The sequence below is a fragment of the Eucyclogobius newberryi genome, unplaced genomic scaffold (genome assembly GCF_026437365.1).
Source record: "Eucyclogobius newberryi isolate DKJ021-1_F unplaced genomic scaffold, fEucNew1.0.hap1 SCAF_3, whole genome shotgun sequence".
In the NCBI taxonomy this organism is placed as follows: Eukaryota; Metazoa; Chordata; class Actinopteri; order Gobiiformes; family Gobiidae; genus Eucyclogobius; species Eucyclogobius newberryi.
This window is the reverse complement of record NW_027315945.1, coordinates 29,072,015-29,089,535: the sequence shown is the minus strand read 5'-3', so window position 1 is coordinate 29,089,535 and position 17,521 is coordinate 29,072,015. Positions and strand designations below refer to the sequence as shown.

General features: G+C 39.3%; 1 protein-coding gene across 1 annotated transcript in view; it reads left to right on the top strand.

Moving 5' to 3' along the window:
* epb41l4b (erythrocyte membrane protein band 4.1 like 4B) overlaps window positions 1-17,521 on the top strand; it is a 44,054-nt gene that overhangs the window by 6,401 nt on the left and 20,132 nt on the right. The window contains exons 2-11 of the mRNA XM_072460686.1: window positions 1,198-1,302; window positions 1,398-1,440; window positions 3,118-3,196; window positions 5,942-5,986; window positions 10,649-10,701; window positions 11,041-11,161; window positions 14,143-14,230; window positions 15,565-15,653; window positions 16,246-16,315; window positions 16,397-16,566. Coding sequence (XP_072316787.1) covers window positions 1,198-1,302; window positions 1,398-1,440; window positions 3,118-3,196; window positions 5,942-5,986; window positions 10,649-10,701; window positions 11,041-11,161; window positions 14,143-14,230; window positions 15,565-15,653; window positions 16,246-16,315; window positions 16,397-16,566 — 863 coding nt within the window. The remainder of the gene's footprint in view (window positions 1-1,197; window positions 1,303-1,397; window positions 1,441-3,117; window positions 3,197-5,941; window positions 5,987-10,648; window positions 10,702-11,040; window positions 11,162-14,142; window positions 14,231-15,564; window positions 15,654-16,245; window positions 16,316-16,396; window positions 16,567-17,521) is intronic.

Here is a 17,521-nt window from a genome sequence, read left to right as displayed (position 1 = left end):
CCAATCTATGCTGTCTCTGAAATAGCAGAAATTAGTTTAGTGCAGTTATGTTTGTATTGTTTACACTCCCAAGGCAATCAAGAGCAGTAGCATAATGTTCTGAGGGAAACTTCTGAGGTCACTGCAGAGTTTATGGTCGAAGACGTCCGTGGAATTGTTCAGACTGTGATTTTAATCTTAATGCTGTTTACAATTTTATTGACAGATTCAGCAGATGTTCAAACTGTAATGAGGCACACACTGCATTTCTCTGTGATCCATCATGTTGAGACCAGTTGAGACCAGTTGAGACCTGCTTTAGATCTTGTGCTGGGTTTGTCCTGTTTAAGACCTGGCTTGAGCCACTGTAGTCTTAGTTTAAAGCTGTGTTATCCTAGTTTAGGCCTAGTTAGTCCCAGTTTAGACCTGGGTAGTCCTAGTTTAGACCATGGTAGCCCTAGTTTAGTTTAGACCATGGTAGTCCTAATTTAGACCATGGTAGTCCTAATTTAGACCATAGTAGTCCTGGTTTAGTCCTGGTTCAGACATTGCCTATTAGCTCTTGTTTAGTTAGAGTTTATCTTGGTGTTGAATGGGTTAAACTTATCTGTAATTGGTGATGGTTCTGGTCCTGAAAGTTGATCTACAAATCTACTCCATAAACCAAGCTAATGAATATGTTTTGTGTTGTTTTATTTGTGTAAAAAGCTTCAGTTGCCTTGCCGTTGTATCATCATTGACCACTCCTGGACAAAAGAAGGATTCCACAGTCTCATCTTTTCTTGTTCACCACATGTGGCTCATAAGATTAAAAAAATAAGCAGGGAGCTTTGTCAGGAATAAAACTTTACAGCTAAAGTATAACGACCAAGATCCACTTAAGCCTGTTATGGAGTTGGCTGGTTTCTGTTCTGACATGTAGGGTTAATCCAAATGTAAATGTGTTGTTTTAATCAGGTTCCCAGACAATCTTCTGTCTGTTTGGAGTTCCAACTTTGGTCGAAGAAATCAAATTTGACTACTATTTGTGCCATAGACTGTATTGCAATGATTTAATGTATTGTTTATATTCAGGAAATTCATTCTGAAAGCCATTTTATTTCTTGACGTTATCAAATTGAATACAAAATTGCAATCTCTATGAGGCGGGAAAAAAAGTCTTGATTGAATTTTTGGTCATAGTTCTATTATGTCACAAATACTGTTTTCATGTTTCAGAGTAAATCCAAAGGCCAAGACCTCTTCGATCAAATCATGTATCACATAGACCTGGTTGAGACGGACTACTTCGGACTGCAGTTCATGGACTCGGACCAGGTCTCGGTGAGTGCTCCACACACCTGAGCAATACTACCAGTGTAATCTCCTCATTTTGTATTTAATAACCTACTCTCTTCTCCCTATTTCTCCCCTTGCAGCACTGGCTCGATATGTCCAAACTCATAAAGAAACAAATCAGAGGCAAGTATTTCCCCGCTGTTTGGTTTTACGTGCGTTGCGTGGCGTTGGGAGCAGGTGAGGGTGGGAGCAGGTGGCCCATTATCAAATGTTGACATGGTGATTAGCGGCAGCCCGGGAGCCACTGCTTTTTGTTTGCTCAAAGGAAAGTGAACGGTTCAAGAGAGCGCAAGGAGAGGGTGAAAGTGTGCACTCAACCTGCTCCACTCAATAGGGTATGTTCACATGATGTCATTCTTTAGTTTGAACCTGAAGTGGACAGCAGGTAAGAATGCAGAGGGGGAATTTTCTGTCATCATTTTGACCTGGTGAACCGTCGATATCTCTGTAAATACTGGGCTGGTTCACGTGAAACGGAAACTGGCACAAAGTTCAAGGTCTTCTCCGTCAGCACAAATTAACTAAGGTTTAATATTTGTTTCATAATTGTGGCAAAAATGGCCATATGAGTCATGTCTCAAGATTAATGTTGAGTCGGTGAAGTTCTTTTCAGAGGTTGCGGATTTTCAGTTTAGATACATTTAAAAAAGATGGTATCTCCACGTGCGCCTGTGGTGTAGTGATTAAAGGCGTTGCACATTCAAGGTTGTTCTTTTTTCCCCCTTTTTTTAAATTTTGTTGCCCATAGGCTTTATTAGACAGGAGAGAACAGGGTGAAATGGTATAAGAGAGACAGGGGAAGACATGCAGTAAATTGTCGGAAAACACTGCGTCCGGTTGCACTTGGAGCCTGGCATATGTGTGCTGTGCCTTAACCACTCGACCACCGGGCACCACCATACGTTCAAGGTTGTTCATAAATACTGTAGGTATACACACATCACTAGGTGCAAGGCTACTAGATTGAAAACAAAGCTTTTCATGTTCTTGTTATTCGTGCTACAGCTGTCCAGTCGAATAAGCCTTTGGGCCAGAAACAGTACATCCTATACTTTGATATTACCCTTTGCTCTCCATCTGAAAATTAAGTGAAGTGGACCTGTTTGTTGTTAAAATGTCAAATGATTTATGGTTGATATCTCTGTAATTACTCAACCTTTTTTCATATAACAAAAACTTGCACAAAGTTCAATGCCTTCATTAGTTTTTCCACAATACAAAATTGTAGAAAAGAGAGAATATGTGGGCATTTTAGTCACGAATACAAACTCCTCCAATACTTTATAAACACGCGAGTCTGGTTATCGGTTTTGATCTCAAACAAATATGGCTGCTTACAAAGGAAAATAGGGGAATATTTATGTATATTCAATGAATGAAGGACCAAACACTGTTAATCTGAAGTGAGAGCAGTTTGATTCTGTCGTTTCACATGAGTCACGGATATAAACAAACCTGATTGCACGGCTCGGATTACCCTGAGACGCAGCAGAGGAAGTTGTGACCAGGCTCTTCTATATAGAGATCGATCGATTGAAAATGGAGCCTGGATCACAAGTAAATAGATCTCCGTTAGAGTTCCAAGATGGTCATTGGCCAAAGCTTTCCGTCTGTTGAACATGAACTAAAGGTTTTTCTTGGAGCAGCAGGGAAAGAGGCGGGGATAAGTGTGAAGTGGTGTTTGTTCCCCGGCTGACAGTGATGAATTGAATCAAAGAGACGGACGGATTTACAGGCCCTGATAAAAGAAGACAATTTACCAGCGCTATGTGATTCTAACTCCTGACCTCTCCTTGGCAGACGGCCCTCCTTACAGACTCTTCTTCAGAGTCAAGTTCTACTCGTCGGAGCCCAATAACCTGCGAGAGGAATTCACAAGGTAAAAGTCGCACTGCCAAACTGGATTTCTACATGAGTGAAAATGGATTGAACTCACAGTATCAAGTGAGTAGTTTTGACGAGCTTAGATTTGTTTGGTTCGTTGACCTGATTTAAAGTATTTATATCATCAACTTTCATTCATTTATTAACAGGAAAACATTAAACGACTCGGACTGACTCAATTAAAACCTGTTTTGCAGCAGGTTGATATTGCATTACATTTAAGAACTCGATGCTAAGTCCTGTCAAAATGCTAAAATGTCAGGCACAATTTTGATACTAAGGAAAAGGCTCAATACTGATTCCAATACCACAATTTTCATAAAAAAATATTTAGTTTTGTTTAGTTTTGATAATGGTTTAATATTGATTAGGCTCTGAGTATCTTTATTGTTTCTTTTTTTTGACGACCTTAACATATTGAATCCACTTAGAATTACCTTGAAACAAATCCTCAAATCTCTATCCATACAAACCAAATGACTGATCAAAATGAGTCCAGATTCATGTGATAAATTAAGTGATTAAATGCGTGTGGATAGTGCATATTTGCAGTGCACACTCTGTTCTCTGGAGGCTGGTCCAAAGGGGAGAAAGGGCTAATTACTCTGCTGCTCTGGGCACAATCAAATCAAGGCCAAATGGACACAGAGCTCGTTAGTTCAGAGGCAATGACGAAGATGTACGATTCTGTCTTGTTTATCCGTCCGGAAATCAGTCGGTTGTAAATGGGACTTCTTCTGAGGATCTTTTGGGGTTTTGGTTTAGTTCGAATATAAGCCTGATTTAGTTTTAACGTTTTGGCCTGGTTAGGTCCTAGTTTAGACCACTTTTAGGACATGTAAGGACATGTCTAAGTCCTGGTTAAGATGCATTTTAGTCCAGGTTACCACTATTTTAGAGCTGGTTTAGTCCAGCTTGCTGCTTTAGTCCTTGTTTAGACCTGGTTCAGTCCAGCTTGTTGCTTTAGTCCTAGTTTAGACCTGGTTTAGTCCAGCTTCTTGCTTCAGTCCTAGTTTAGACCTGGTTTAGTCCAGCTTGTTGCTTTAGTCCTTGTTTAGACCTGGTTTAGTCCAGCTTGTTGCTTTAGTCCTTGTTTAGACCTGGTTTAGTCCAGCTTGCTGCTTTAGTCCTAGTTTAGACCTGGTTTGGTCCAGCTTGCTGCTTTAGTCCTAGTTTAGACCTGGTTTAGTCCAGCTTGCTGCTTTAGTCCTTGTTTAGACCTGGTTTAGTCCAGCTTGCTGCTTTAGTCCTAGTTTAGACCTGGTTTAGTCCAGCTTGCTGCTTTAGTCCTTGTTTAGACCTGGTTTAGTCCAGCTTGCTGCTTTAGTCCTAGTTTAGACCTGGTTTAGTCCAGCTTGCTGCTTTAGTCCTAGTTTAGACCTGGTTTAGTCCAGCTTGCTGCTTTAGTCCTTGTTTAGACCTGGTTTAGTCCAGCTTGCTGCTTTAGTCCTAGTTTAGACCTGGTTTAGTCCAGCTTGCTGCTTTAGTCCTAGTTTAGACCTGGTTTAGTCCAGCTTGCTGCTTTAGTCCTTGTTTAGACCTGGTTTAGTCCAGCTTGCTGCTTTAGTCCTAGTTTAGACCTGGTTTGGTCCAGCTTGCTGCTTTAGTCCTAGTTTAGACCTGGTTTAGTCCAGCTTGTTGCTTTAGTCCTAGTTTAAACCTGCTTTGGTAATGTTGCTGCTTTAGTCCTAGTTTAGACTTAGCTTGGACCTGGTATAGTCCTAGTTTAGACCTGGTTTAATCCAGCTTGCTGCTTTAGTCTTAATTCAAACCCAGTTTAGACCTGGTTTAGTCCAGCTTGTTGCTTTAGTCCTTGTTTAGACCTGGTTTAGTCCAGCTTGCTGCTTTAGTCCTAGTTTAGACCTGGTTTGGTCCAGCTTGCTGCTTTAGTCCTAGTTTAGACCTGGTTTAGTCCAGCTTGCTGCTTTAGTCCTTGTTTAGACCTGGTTTAGTCCAGCTTGCTGCTTTAGTCCTAGTTTAGACCTGGTTTAGTCCAGCTTGCTGCTTTAGTCCTTGTTTAGACCTGGTTTAGTCCAGCTTGCTGCTTTAGTCCTAGTTTAGACCTGGTTTAGTCCAGCTTGCTGCTTTAGTCCTAGTTTAGACCTGGTTTAGTCCAGCTTGCTGCTTTAGTCCTTGTTTAGACCTGGTTTAGTCCAGCTTGCTGCTTTAGTCCTAGTTTAGACCTGGTTTAGTCCAGCTTGCTGCTTTAGTCCTAGTTTAGACCTGGTTTAGTCCAGCTTGCTGCTTTAGTCCTTGTTTAGACCTGGTTTAGTCCAGCTTGCTGCTTTAGTCCTAGTTTAGACCTGGTTTGGTCCAGCTTGCTGCTTTAGTCCTAGTTTAGACCTGGTTTAGTCCAGCTTGTTGCTTTAGTCCTAGTTTAAACCTGCTTTGGTAATGTTGCTGCTTTAGTCCTAGTTTAGACTTAGCTTGGACCTGGTATAGTCCTAGTTTAGACCTGGTTTAATCCAGCTTGCTGCTTTAGTCTTAATTCAAACCCAGTTTAGACCTGGTTCAGTCCTGGTCTAGACTTTATTGAGAGCTGACGTGATCCTGGTTAAATCAGACCAGCTTTATTCCAACTGGTTTAGACTATTTGTCCCGGTTTAGACACTTTTAGACCTGGTTTAGTCCTAGTCCAATCCTGGAGTTGGTTTAATTGTCTTGGAACATATACAAACATATAGGTACATGAATTATTCATTACACTCATCGTTTGTTTGTCGTGCTTCTTCTTTTACAGATATCTCTTTGTGTTGCAGCTTCGACAAGACATCCTGTCGGGCAAGTAAGGATCTTTGTCGTTCTGTACGCACTCTTAAGGTTTTTTGAATACACAAATCAAGGCAAGGTCATATTTACATACAAGCAAGCCACAGAGAGACCACACCCGAAACGGCCGTGAGTCCACAACAAACAGACAAACAAGCTGCCTCGCCCTCCCCTGTAGCCTTAAGGACTCGTAGGTCATGAGTTCGTCACTGTGATGTTTAAATCTCAGATCCAGGCGGTGACTATTATATTCTATGGAGGAAGAACTATTTGCCAACAGAAATCTGAACAGAAACTTCCCAAATGTTGAGTCTAAGCATTGTTTTACAGCAACTGATTCTACAAACGCATTACAATAATCAAAGGGTCTTACTGACGATTATTAATTATATCACCACCATATAATGCTTAAATGATAAAAAAAAAAAACCTTTTACTTTCTTAGATAAAAAATTAAAGCCAAGGGGAAAAAATAAACATGTATTAAAAATGTTCTTTCAATCTTTTTGTTTAATGTTGATCAAAAGAAGATGTTTTGGAGGCAGGTTTAAAATACATAGGCCTACTTTTCATTTTTAACTTTGAATTAACTTAAAATAGGAGTGAAAAGAATACATACTATAAGGCAGCTCTTTATTAAAAGATCTGCACAGTTTAACTTGGCAGTTTTAGTTTAATCTAAACCAGTTATTATAGTGGATGTACCCAATTTTGTCCATGTAGTTGAGTAAAAAGGTGTTTTGCCCTGAGTACAAATATATTGTAAAAGCAGCTCTTGAGGTCAAAATGAGATCGCTGTGTGCTGTCTTCATCAAAAATACAGTTCGAACTAAGTTATGCTGGTGCTAGTTGTTGTTGTTGTTGTTATTGTTAGAAGTGGCGTGGAACGGCAACACGCTGCCTCTGAAAGTTGTGAAAAGCGCTTCTAAACTCGGGTGAACGCGGTGAAGAGTTTGGATGCTGGGAATACGTTAGTAAAGTTTTTAAGTAAAGTTTTTAAAGGAAAATCAAGTACAAAGTCATCAACCGTAAAAAAACAAGTCAAAACATCTTCATCAGCAGATTGTCCCATAGGCTTCTACCCTCCACATCTATTGTAAACTTTCGGCTCTGTACAATGCTGTGTAACCTCACCCTTTTGTGCTGGATGTTAAGGTAAACGTGAAGAGGTGGCCGAGCGGAGTGATACCTGAGCCTAACTAAACGTTAGTGTTGGTTATTCAAATGAGAAGGGAAAAGAGGACAGAACAGCAGCAGAGGAAGACATGCTTTAGATTGCGATCGATTAAATTAATTAATATTGTCCCCCAAAGTTATGAAAGAAACTTTAAGCTGTTTTATCGTGAAAGGTTCTCATTTTAAAGGTGGAGGTCCTTATCTCCATAGAGCGGACCCCTTGAATGTGCTTTATGGCTTATGATATCGCCATGGAGAATAGTGTAGCCCCTCAGGGCCAGTTACAGGTCACATCTGTGGAGAGGAAACCTGTAAAAATGCCCCAAAAAGCAGGAAACATGACTCGGACCCCCAGACCGCCCTAATGTAGGCTATTGATATCTTTAGTCTTTGTTGCTTCACTGATGTGCTTTCTGATGTGTGTGATGCAGTACATTTAGTACAGATGATGACAGTTGTGTGTCATAGTAGGAGCCTGGATGAGAGAGAAGAGGAAGGATGGAGGAAAGGAGTCAGAAAGGAGGAAGGAAGAGGTTCGGAAGGATTGATGCTTCATTAGTCCTAGCTTACACCTAGTTTGGGTCTGGTTTACAGACTGCTCACACCTTTAGCCTGAGTTTAGCCCTAGTTCAGATCTGGTTTAATCTGCTGCCTTTATAGTGTAGACTAGGACTGGGCAATATGGAATCCTGACCTCATTCCTGTGATTCACAATTTCTCAGTGCTCTATGCTCAAACAAAGGCTACGTTCACGCTGCAGGTTTATTTTTTTTATGAGACCCAGGCCACTTATTATGTAGTGTTAAATCTGATTTGATTGTGATCTTTTGCATAATGATTGCATAGATCACAATAATCTTACTTCTCGCGCTTAAATAAATCAGGAGCTACTTTTTTTAATTAGAAAAGACAGGAGTTAAACAGATTCAACCTTCAAAGGCCCGCCAGACAACAACATCAAAGCTGGAAAGTGCAAAAAAAGTGACGTTTTAAACAGAACTGGTCTAAAGTGTGACAAAGACACCTGATATGTGACAACAGCACGACTCCCGGTTCTTTCCCGTTTTCTTCTCCACATCAGACACTTCAGGGATGTTGAGTTCACACATGGAAACTGATTTGAGTCACATTTTATTTGTAATCTGGACCGCCATCCCAAAAAAATCAGATATGGGGTAAAAAAAAAAAAAGAAAAGCTGAGTGTGAACTGTGAGCGCAGCATAAGAAGATGCTTTTTCCTGCCCACACGTCCTGTTGGTTCAGCCTGGGCAAGATTTTGAGTGAGCGTTAGGTCGTTTTAACCAGTTATAGTGAGTTGCAAACTTTCAGACGAAGCAGACTTTAAGACAAAACAAAGATACTAAGTGTACATGAATCGTGATCAACTCAAAATTGTTGAAGAAGTTAGGAACCTCTTCTTCATTCAGGGCTGCCAGATTTTCAAGATAACAAGCCTTTGGGGGAAAAAAAAGCCCAATACATGCGACCCCAACCCTCTCAAAATAAGTAAATTAATAAAGCAATTAGTTTAACGTTGTGTGAACAATTGCTAATAAGATGAACATATCTCTAACACAAATGACAAATGTTTAAACCATGAATTAACTGTTAACAGGCTGCATTTCAGTCCTTACTGGGTCTATTGTCATGAAACGGGCTTGAATAAAGGCTAAAAATCACCAATTTTATGACATGCCAGTTTTATGCCGCTCAGGAACGAGCCAAAAAAACGCAAACCAGTAACTCTTGAAAATTTGCAAGCGACTTTCCAAAAATAGAAGGCCAAAGTGGCTATAAAGAAGCGAACTTGGCAACTCTGCTAGGACGACGTGATGTAAGGGTAATGAGAGGGGTGAGGTGATGGAGGTGTGAGGGAGGGGCAAAGGGGTGTGTGGTGGATGGAGGTGAGCGGTGAGGGAGGGAAGGAGGTGGGTGAAATGGGGAAGACGGGATTAACAGCACAGCACAGGAGCAATTAATTAGCTAAAAGCTCCCTGTGGCCGCATTGACATGAAACAAATGCGTGATGAATTATATGTGCAGTGCCCAGTCGCAGCAGCCTTTTATGGAGCCTTCACAATGCACTTTTGATTTCAGTTTTTCCTGGATAATCCGGTTTGTTTGGGTTCTTTTGTGAACGCGCAATCAAATTCTGATCCGGGCCATTTGCATTCAAAATAGAACCTCCGACAGCTGCGTGACGTGTTATCGCCCAGAATGTTCCACAGTACAGCATTAAACTTATCTATCTCAGGAAAGACAAGCAGAAGACGCCTCAAGGCCGAGTTACGGGTCAGATCTGCGAAGTTTTATCGCAGTAAGAATGTTTTTACAGGATTTTGTCTAGCAATAAAACACACATAATTGAATAAACCTTTAATACCGTTAACCAGATACTTTATTTAACACATTGTTTTAAGTATGTTTGAGTAATCACACATTTAGTCAGTCCCAAATTATCATCATTATTATTATGACACAATAATAAGAACAAAATCAGTTTGTCACAGTTTGGTCTCCTGTAGTATCCGTCTCATTTGTTCCAATTCAAAAGTCAATTCCTCCGGTCCGTGAATCCCATCATTAATTTTTTTTTTTTTTTTGGTGCCTTTTTTTTTTGCAGCCAAAAGTACATTCCACATGTATCCATCAATCACCACCATTGTTAGAGTTTTACATCTTAAATACATTGTTTTAAAGTGGAATGTCGGTGTTGAATCTTAATTTCAAGGGTTAAAACACTTAGTTCCTTCTGCTGAAATTGTGAGGTATTATTTTGTTCTCCTGGAACTGCTTTGATGTCCAAAATCATCCAAAATGCTCTTTCAGTATGCAACATTTCCTTCCAAGAATGGCATGAAAATGTGTTAACCAATATTTAGATCAGATTTTTCTGGTGTGTGTTTACATTCCAAGAGAAAACTCCTGGTGACTGTTTTAGGGCAACTTGGATTTGAAAGAGTACAATTAATTTAAAAATAACCCTTTCTATCTTTAACATTTCTCTCTTTGTCGTTGCCACATTTTTGCATATTTTTTTGCACAGGTCTGAGCAATCACAAATAAATCAGATTACTCACTTTAAATGGTGCTGTTTGTATGACATTTCAATAATCTGATAACTCCAGAAATCAGATAATCATCAGTTTTCTGGTGTGCATATGAACATTAGCACTATATCTTACCTCATATGGACAGCTTTAATAAAATCCACACTAGTGCCTAAAGCTGGGATGTGTAAGTTGTCTTTGTTCTGCTGTTTTGACTCCGCTGACACTCTCCCTCTCCGCTGGTTCTTTCTCTATCTGGGCCATGCCTCCCCTGAGTCCAGTCTTATTATAAAGCTCAGATCAGGGCTGCCTATTTTAGAAAAGGGTTGCTCCGCTCCTCCCTGACACACGCTGTCACAGTTTTGGCCTCTCACATTTGTTTTGTCGGTGCTGAGGCAGGCCGTTATGAGAGGATAATGCTTTGTAAACACTCAAGTTTGTTCTGTTTCCAGATTAAAATGTCCGTACGACGTCGCCGTGGAGCTGGGGGCATATTGTTTACAAAGTGAGTATCATGTGTAACGAAGCCACAAACATTGACTATCTGTAAATGAGATGTAACGCAAAGCAACTTAATGGTGTGCAGTTGTTGTTTTTTTTATACACTAGCAGACTCATGCATTTTTAAAACCACTGTGTACTATATTTTATTCATGAAGTGGCATGTTGACTTTTCTGTACTTTTCGTTATAAAGTCAGGTTGTTGTTGTTTTTTTCAATACGCATAAATGATTCCCTGAACATCTGTGTTAAATAATTCCACTGTTCTGTTTGTTTTTCTGCTTTGTCTCCCACACCTTTGTCTCTCAGTAAATAAAATGATTTTGTTTGTTTTTTGTCACAGGTGAGCTTGGAGACTGCGACCCTCTGGAGCATTCGCCCATGTTGGTTTCTGAGTTTCGTTTCACCCCTAAACAGAGCGAGGCCATGGAGGCAGACATCTTCAGCAGGTGGCTGGATCTCAGGTAAAAAGCCTTCACGGCGAGAGAAATAAGCCTTTCTGATGGTAGGGCTGGGCATTATTTTACAGATAAATCTCTTTCACTGGGGTTAAAGTATGAATGGAGAGCACTTCTAAGGATCTTCTATCACCATAGCAAACAGGCGGACGAGGCCAAGCAAAAGCAAGTAGAGGAAAGATGAAAACGTTAATCGAGCAATGTAGTAAGCAGTCAAAGAGGCTCTGAGGTCCTCTGTAGTTGTATTTTTCACCTTTAATAAACAACAGTGATCTAAAATTCAAGTTTTTGTATCGGTTTGTGGACATAAGGAAGGGCCAAAACAAGAAAACAACGTCTCCAGTACTTTTAGTAGCAATGGTAATATTTCACATCACATCACTTTTTTTCATGCAATAAACTTAAATTGACGAAAAAATTCTATGCAGATAATGATATTCAGATTACCATATTTTCCGGACTATAAGTCGCCAACAAATGCGTAATAGAGAACAAAAAAACATATATAAGTTGCACTGGAGTATGAAATGCAGTTGCAAGTGTGAAAATAACAAATACTATCACATCTAAGTCGCTCCGGAGTATAAGTATATAAGTATAAATATAAGTATAAGTCGCACCCCGGCCTAAACTATGACAAAAGGTGCGACTTATAGTCCGGAAAATACGGTAGTGATTTCAATCTAACAGAAATTTGTTAAAACGCCGAGGTGTAAATATCAGACAAATGTGAAATGTCTGTAAGATTAATCACGAAAGTTCAGAAATATCACCTTATACCTTCATTTATACCTTCAACATAACTTTCATTTCCATTTATTTTGATTATCTAAACTAAATTTACACAAAATAATGAAAATATCCAACTTTGTCCTATTTATGTCTCTTCAGGATGAATACTTGACTAAAATAAAGAGTATATATTATTTTGACAAGCGTACGTCACACTTGTGCGTATTATCCTGTCCTCGCGGCTTGAGTACATTCTGGGTCGGTGTGTTTTCTCTCTGCGTCCGGCTCATGTGCTGATGAGGTTGTCTAAATTTCACAGCCCCTCGGCTCGGCCTCGCTCGAGCTGCTCTGTGTGAAGGATTATCAGATTAATCCCTGCAGGTCTTGATTGATTGTGGCCAGTGTTGAACCCAACTGCAGACTCATTGCCCTGCTCCAGTTTTGGGATTACGTTCACATATGCCGAGCCACACCAGACGACCCTTTGCAAAATGTCCACAGTGCAAAGAACTGCGGAGCCCAAATGTAACCTGACATCAAACAACAACAACAACAAAAGAGAGGGTGAAAACATATCAACAAAACACAACCGGGCCCTACCAGAGAGAACACAAGATAAAGTGAAGGAGTAAAATGAGATAAACCCGGCTTTTTCCATGTTTCAGATTAATATGTCCCGAATATGTGCAATTTTGGCCGTTTTTTACACATAAAAGTCCTTATTTTTACATGAAAATATTACACGATGAGAAACTTGTATGTAAATAATCTACATAAAAAGTTTCAGATAATCTAAAATTAAGATTTTTTTTCCTATTCACCGGCAGAGTCTTGCCTTAAAGGTGCAATGGACGATTTTTCGGCGATTTGAGAACGCAGGTGGAAGTGCGCATGCGCACTCCCCCGTGTGGACTGATACAACACACACGTGCGTTTGTTTATTAGCGCGACGGAGCGCATCGCATCTCTCGTCTCCCGTAGATTTCAGTCTCTTATGAGTCAGCTCAAACTGTCTTTCTCCGTCTTCATTTTGTCCCGTACACTGAGGGAACTATATTATGATAGATCCATGCGCTTAGACACGTGGAAACGTGGGACGAACCGCACGCGGCTGCAGGTGAGCGGTAGGTGCGTTTTATGATTGATACGTGGCAGGACTAATCGGCAGTCCACGCCACGAGGAACTAAGACTCAGATTTGTGTCAAAGAAATCGTCCATTCAACCTTTAAGTCTTTGTTCATGCTTTATTGAGGTGAATTAAGTTTTATAGTTATTATAGTTCTTGCGTTTTTAAAATACTTTACTTCATCTTGTTGTCCCACAGTATGGCATTAGATGTATTTCGTGTGTTTTTATCGCTCAATACCATGACAAATGCACATTCTTACTATGACTTGCCTCTCCACTGATGGATACGTTTAATCATACTGTGGTTACATTTCAGACAAAGCAAAAGCCTGAGCAAATCCAGGTTATTAAAAAAAAGCCATGTATAAATAAAGGCTTTTAATAATGACTATGAAGAGTGCCTGGAGTTATTTGTCTGTTTTTCCGTACTAGCATTATATTCCTGTTTTGAAAGTGTCTGGAGACACAAAAGTGACATTGTGAACCTTTTCATTTCAATAAATAAATAAAACAAATCACCCAGTAGAGGTGGGCAATATATTGAAACATATATAATATTGTGAACCTTGTTTTGGAGATTTGCAACAATTAATGTACAAAATCTCATGATGTTGTGACATGATTTGTGAATTAAAGTTTATATTTTTTGAAATAAATTAACTCATTCATTTGAAATAACTAATTCATTCAATTCAATCGTTTATAGTAAAAAATGCCAGAAAGTGAGCTAATTAGAAATAAAAATGAACATTAGTTATGCGTTATGTGTTATGTGTAGAAGGTGATATTTCTGGACTTTTGTGACCATTTGTTTGATAATCAAAGCTCAACTAATACATTTACAAGAATACGAGACACATTATATCACATTTCAGTTTGATTGGCAAAATATTGTCTGTACCAACCAGACAGATCTTAAAACAAGTCGAATAATCCACCCTTCATAAATGAATTTTAAATCCAGATTTATATTCTGTCAAGAGTCTCTCATGGGTCTATTATTTCTTCTAGTGAGTTGGCCGTGACTCACCTGCTCAGTCCTTGTTCTGAAATGACTTCCTTTGTGGCGCTGACACTTGGAGCTGACACAGAAGTGATGAGTTTCTTTCCTGCTTTTCACACACAGGGGAAAAAGCCCGTCACAAGCAGAAATCTCCTTCCTCAACAAATGCAAGTGGCTGGAGCTCTACGGCGTTGACATGCACTTTGTCAAGGTGTGTGAGCGTCTATTTCAGACACAACAAATACTGAAGTGATATATCCATCCATGGGCTTCAGAGCGAGGAAACATTTACACTGATCACAGCAAAATATTGGATCTTTTGAAGGCTAAAAAGTATTAAAAATGACACTTATAGATGTTTTATTTTCTTTGAGCTGCTCTTTTATTTTGTATTTTATGTTTTTACCCTTCACTCCCTGGTTTTGTTTTCTTTTTTTGTTTATTAAAAAAAAAAGACATTTATAAACAACAATCTGAAACGCATGAATAGAAAGTATTACAATGAACGTTTGTAATGAAAAACTATCATCTTCTGCAGATATTGGCAACTAAAATAATAGATTTTATTAAATGGGGATTGAATAATATTTTGATTGCAATTAAATACATTTGGCTTTTTTTTTACGAGTAAACTGCATGCCACCAATGACTTTTTAACTTATCTGTTTTTGCAAATGAACTCTTACGGACAAAACCCCCCAAAGCACAATTAACCCGTTAAACACTTCTCTAAATAAATGTTTGGAAATAAAAATTGAGCTGCAATAAGTAAATAGCACAACTTAATACGTGGTTAGTGTTTGTATTGATTCATGCTAATTATTTGCACAGCACAAACACAAACAAAAAGAAAATAAGGATAGTTCCCTCTCGTCTAAACATATGATCAAATGTGCATTAAAGTAAGAGTAACGTTACTGCTATATTATTATTACTCACGTAGAAGTAGTGGTCCAAGAAATTAAGAGTAAATCATTATTTGGAGGACATTCTGAACAAAACATGTAATATTAACAAACAGAATCTGGTGTTTTCAAAGGACAAACTGATACATTTTGCCTAATTAAACCATATCTACTAGAGCGGTGCAGGAAAACAGTTTAGTTTTGTCAACAATAAAGCTTTTATCACTTGAGGAACCAACGCTTTTAGTCAAGTAAGACTACTGTCACACTAAAATATATTACTCAAGCAGGATTATCACCAACGTCTGCATGGGATACACACACTTAACCCAAATAATATTGATAATCTGTCTTTTATTGAAGTCATATACTGGTGTAGTTGCCGTTGGACCCGTGAAAACTTCTTAATAATCATGTCAACAACTTGTCCATTTGCACAGCTCGTTTTTGCACTGTATCCGACTAAACTGTAGATATTCAGTCAAAGTATCTTATTTAGTGAACCTTGTTTTTTATATTTTGCTATAATTGTTGTTGTTACATGTTGCGCCCTATCACCTTTTGTGATTTTTTAGTTTTTGTTCTCTGACAATGGCAACAAACCTTTTTTCTGATGCCGATTTACCATACTGTTTTTCAGGGCCGAGATGGCGGGGAATATGCACTAGGTCTCACTCCAACTGGCATTTTGGTATTTGAAGGCTCCAACAAAATTGGCCTGTTCTTTTGGCAAGTGGCTGAAATCTATTTTTAGCTTTTTGATTTAAAAGATGAGAGGTATACTGTGAAAGAGGTGGCTCCTGTAGAGCAAAATGAAAACAAAAGCTTCTAGTGTAATTGCAATAGTTAAATAAGTTAAAAAAAAAAAATAGAATAAGGACTGTGGTTTTAGTTTGTGCCAGACAGTTTTATTTTTTTGAGTACTGAGCTAGTTTTTCACTTTGAAGCCAATTTAATTATCCCACACTTAAAATGACCATGGTTCCAGGTTACGTGAAAGTGAGAGGAATGATAAAAACAAACTTATTTTGGTTCCATACTTATTATTAATAACTAAACGCTAAAACTATTGAAACGTTTAGCGCCTTTACTGTGAAGAATCTATAAGTTAGTGTCATGTGGCTAAATGTCATGCTGCGGCTAAATGTCAATAAGCCATTTCTAACGGCTTCGCTCCCCCTTTTGCCATTAGACAAGACATTTCAATCGTGAAAGCATAATTACTTATCAAAAATACAGCTACTTTTAAGGCGTTAAAGTATGTCTGTGCCAGTCCGCCTTAAGTGCAACAGCATTTAAACAAAGTCGATGTGTGTAACAGGCCAAAAATCACTCGTCTGGACTTCAAGAAGAGCCGCCTCACGCTGGTTGTCGTGGAAGATGACGATCAGGTTTGTAGTTTACGTTCATGTGTTCACAAACGCTCCTGTCTGGCCTGTGTAGCTCACCGTTCATGTTTCGTCTGTGTGCAGGGGCGAGAGCAGGAGCACACGTTCGTATTTCAGCTGGCCAGCGCCAAAAGCTGCAAGAGCTTGTGGAAATGCGCGGTGGAAAGCCACGCCTTTTTTCGGCTACGCCAACCTGGAAACGGCAAGGCAAACCGCAGCGACTTCTCCAGGCTGGGCTCGCGGTTCAGATTCAGGTACACGCGGCAAAACTGGAGCTTAACTGGAGCTAAACTGGACTAAACCTGGAGCTAAACAGAAGCTAAACTGGACTAAATTGGACTAAACCTGGACTAGCGATCATGACTAAACCAGGACAAGAATGCAGTGGTGGAAAGTAACAAAGAGCAGTAAAATCGTCACTTTACTTTTGTACATTTTACAGTGGATACTTTTAACTACATCTGAGAGCAGGTAGCTGTTCTTTCTACTCTTTTTTTTTTTTTTTTTTTTTTTTAAACATAACTTAAACGTTAATATTTTCTTTACTGTTTGAGAGTGCCTGAAATGGCTGAGAGGTTGTTTTTAACACGTCATCTGTCAGAAATACTTTTACTTGAGTAGATGTTTTCATGTCATACTTTTACTTCAGTAGTTTCTTTGCTACTGGTGGGAGAGAACCTTTGGTAAATATTTGTGGGTTAGGGTTTGTCAAGTTGCAGTTTGTGACGTTTAAACAATGATTTAACAAAATGATAGTGGCATCGGGTACTATTCCTTTTTATATGGCTTTTGGTCCTTGTTTACATCATGGTTGCTAGGGAACAGTTTACAGAGATACCTTTACTTCTGTCACATCATCTGCTCATGTCCAACCAGGAAGTAACATTATAAACCACACCAAAATTGTCCAACTGGGGAAAAATGGGCATATAAACAGTAATTTTGTACTTCATCCACCACTGCTAAAGAGACCAAACCAGGACTAGAACAAGCCCAAACCAGGACTAGAACAAGCCCAAACCAGGACTAGAACGAGAGCCCAAACCAGGACTAGAACAAGCCCAAACCAGGACTAAAACAAGCCCAAACCAGGACTAGAACGAGAGACCAAACCAGGACTAGAACAAGCCCAAACTAGGACTAGAACGAGACCAAACTAGGACTAGAACGAGAGACCAAACCAGGACTAGAACAAGCCCAAACCAGGAC